The following is a 2,372-nucleotide window of genomic DNA, read 5'->3' as shown; positions in this document are numbered from 1 at the left end:
GACCTCGAGGTGGCACGTGTGAGTTGCCGAGCGAAAGCTCCGTTCCTTGAGGCCGACGACGACGTGGGTGTCGTGCTCTTTTTGAAGACGTCGTCGTGGTTCTTCTCTCCATGTGAGGGCTCCGGGTGAAGACCTTTGTTCGGTGTGGACTCGGTAACGGCGACACTCTGCGCCGTGTTTCCTCTTGGGGGCATTGCCGTGGAGCTAAGGTCTGCTAGGTCGTAGTGTGGGGTGTGTCTAGTTCTCCCAGTGCTCTTTGCTGGCAGTGGTCGCGTGTGTTCTGTGTGTGCTGATTATCTCATAATCGGCTTTTTAAGAGGGTTACCTTACCATCTTGTATCTTTTCGCTGTGTACTTGTCCGGTTATTGCTTTATTTATAAAGCGGGGCGAAAGCCTGTTTCGAGACCGAGCAACAAATCTCTCATTACATATTTAGGAATAGTATAAGATATAAGAGTAATAAATAACCTATTGTACGTCATGCTTTATTACCATCTTTAGATTATCGTGGCAAGTGTAAGATAAGACACTGTTATCAACCGTTGTACATCCTTTACCGGCCAAGAGCAAATTTCGGCTGGAAACAAAACGGCGGGAGGAGACGTATATTTTTTACTGGTATATTTATAAGGAAAACGATAATCCAAACAGGCCTCAAACTAGAAAAACAAAGCGAGACAAACGTTGCCGGGTTGCACTCATGTCGATCTGATCTAAGCACACGTAGGATAAACTGCCAATCTCTCCACCATCGGCGCGTTACTTTTCTTGCTCTCTTCAGCTTCTTCTTCCAGGTGGAGGCCATGAGCGTAGTCATCGAAGCATTCGTCAATTGTCCTGAAGGGAATGTCAGGGTAAAGGGTTGATACTTCAACGTCTCTCGACCCGTCGATGCCGAAGTTGGTCTGGCAGCCGTTTATAAATATGTCGTGCGTCAGCGAAGCGACTATGCTCTCCGGGATGATGTCTTCTGCAATGCATAAGATGAATCAGATTTTCAAGCCAAAATTACGTTGAATCTCAAGCTGCATGAGTAGGTACCTGCAGCCATGGCGAGCAAGTGCTCCTCGCTAAGCGTGACGCGCGGCAGTGTGCGGCCGATCTTGCTCTCCCAGAGGCAGGCCATCTCGTTGGTGCTGAGGAGATTGCATGCGGGGCGGAAGTGGACGACCTTGTTGATGCTCCGGGCGTCGTACGCGGCCTTGACCGTGAACTTGCCAATGTCAGTTCCAGCCACGAAGAAGGCTGTGTAGACAGAATCGCTGAGTCACGGTAAAGGAACAAAGAGAAAGGTAAGGCATGGGTATACCTCTGACGGTGCCATCGCCGTAGATCTGGAAGCGGTCGAGCGGCGGGCGCACCTCGGACGGGTGCATGTTGTCGAAGTATGGCCAGCCGGCGATGGAGTTGCAGCAGATGTAGGTGTAGGGCACGGCGGCCGCCTCCGCCGCCCGCCGGACACGCCGTTTCTCCTCGTAGAACCCCACCCCGGCCCCCACCGGGCGCGCCCTGTCCACGTCGTGCCCAAACTCCGACGGCAGAAACCTCTGTTGTGCGCACCGCGCATACAAAGTCCATTATGCATGCATGCGGGTGTGTACGTGGTTACGTGCACGTCACAGTGCAGTGGACACACAAACTTGCAAGTGTGGGCGCGTGCGTGCGTACCTTGACGGTGCCGGCGGCTTGGATGGCTTTGATGAGGCCGAGCTGGTCGAGGATGTTGGCGCCGCCCATCACCGAGATCACCACCTGGATGCCGTGCGCGCGGAGCGCCGTCTCCACGGACCTCCTGCCGTCTTTCCCATCGACGCGTCCCTGGCATTTCAGAGGGCGCATACTTGAACATCTGTACTACATACAGTATATGGGTGTCTCGTGTCTGCATGATAATACCTCGACGACCAAGGCGCCTTTGCGTAGGAGCGCGTCGACGGAGGCCGCGCGCGCGGGGCAGGCGTTGCCGGGGCGGACGAGGATGAAGGTCCTGCGCCCGCTGTCGAGGCAGGCCTCCGCCACGAAACGACCAATGTAGCCGGTGGCGCCCACGATGAGTGCCGGGCCGGAACGAGGCACTTCCTCTTCCTCACAAGGCGCCATCGCTTCCGTCCTTGTGCCTAGCTTGCTAGAAGCTGATGACCAGATGGTGGAAGTTCAAGCAACCGGCTGGCAGACGCTGACCGGCAGAGTTGGATCTTATATAGAGGTTGCCTTTGTACCCTACTTGCCACTTGTCGAGCAGGTCTGGTTACAGAAGAAGAGTAGGTAAACACATGGACATGGTAGCCCAAACTCAAACGTTAGGTGCTGCTGAATCCTAGTTTTGCCAGATCCAATGGTAAGGGACCAGATCCACATTTGAGTGGTAAAT

At 54.3% G+C, this 2,372-nt stretch overlaps 1 protein-coding gene across 2 annotated transcripts; it reads right to left on the bottom strand.

The window, feature by feature from the left end:
* Positions 1–482: 482 nt before the first annotated feature.
* LOC119293758 (leucoanthocyanidin reductase-like) lies at positions 483–2,161 on the bottom strand. 2 transcript variants are annotated; one of them, XM_037572123.1, is made up of 5 exons: positions 1,898–2,161; positions 1,670–1,819; positions 1,311–1,548; positions 1,043–1,246; positions 483–971 (listed from the first exon to the last, which is right to left on the bottom strand). In XM_037572123.1, exons 1-5 carry the CDS (start codon positions 2,099–2,101, stop codon positions 715–717), a joined length of 1,053 nt encoding a protein of 350 aa, XP_037428020.1. In that variant the 5' UTR covers positions 2,102–2,161; the 3' UTR covers positions 483–714. The 2 variants fall into 2 exon arrangements, with proteins under 2 accessions (XP_037428020.1, XP_037428021.1); XM_037572124.1 differs by having other exon boundaries at positions 483–968.
* Between the last annotated feature and the right edge of the window lie 211 nt (positions 2,162–2,372).

Source organism: Triticum dicoccoides, chromosome 4B (genome assembly GCF_002162155.2).
Source record: "Triticum dicoccoides isolate Atlit2015 ecotype Zavitan chromosome 4B, WEW_v2.0, whole genome shotgun sequence".
In the NCBI taxonomy this organism is placed as follows: domain Eukaryota; kingdom Viridiplantae; phylum Streptophyta; class Magnoliopsida; order Poales; family Poaceae; genus Triticum; species Triticum dicoccoides.
The sequence above is the reverse complement of the archived record's forward strand: the minus strand, read 5'-3'. Positions and strand labels throughout refer to the sequence as shown.

What these genes read in the sequence shown, in the direction of transcription:
- LOC119293758 (XM_037572123.1), bottom strand. Translation starts at nt 2,101, where the DNA reads ATGGCGCCTTGTGAGGAAGAGGAAGTGCCTCGTTCCGGCCCGGCACTC. An exon ending in AAGGCGCCTTGGTCGTCGAG is followed by an intron (nt 1,820 to 1,897) that starts GTATTATCATGC and finishes CTGAAATGCCAG; the next exon opens with GGACGCGTCGATGGGAAAGA. An exon ending in CTTGCTCGCCATGGCTGCAG is followed by an intron (nt 972 to 1,042) that starts GTACCTACTCAT and finishes TATGCATTGCAG; the next exon opens with AAGACATCATCCCGGAGAGC.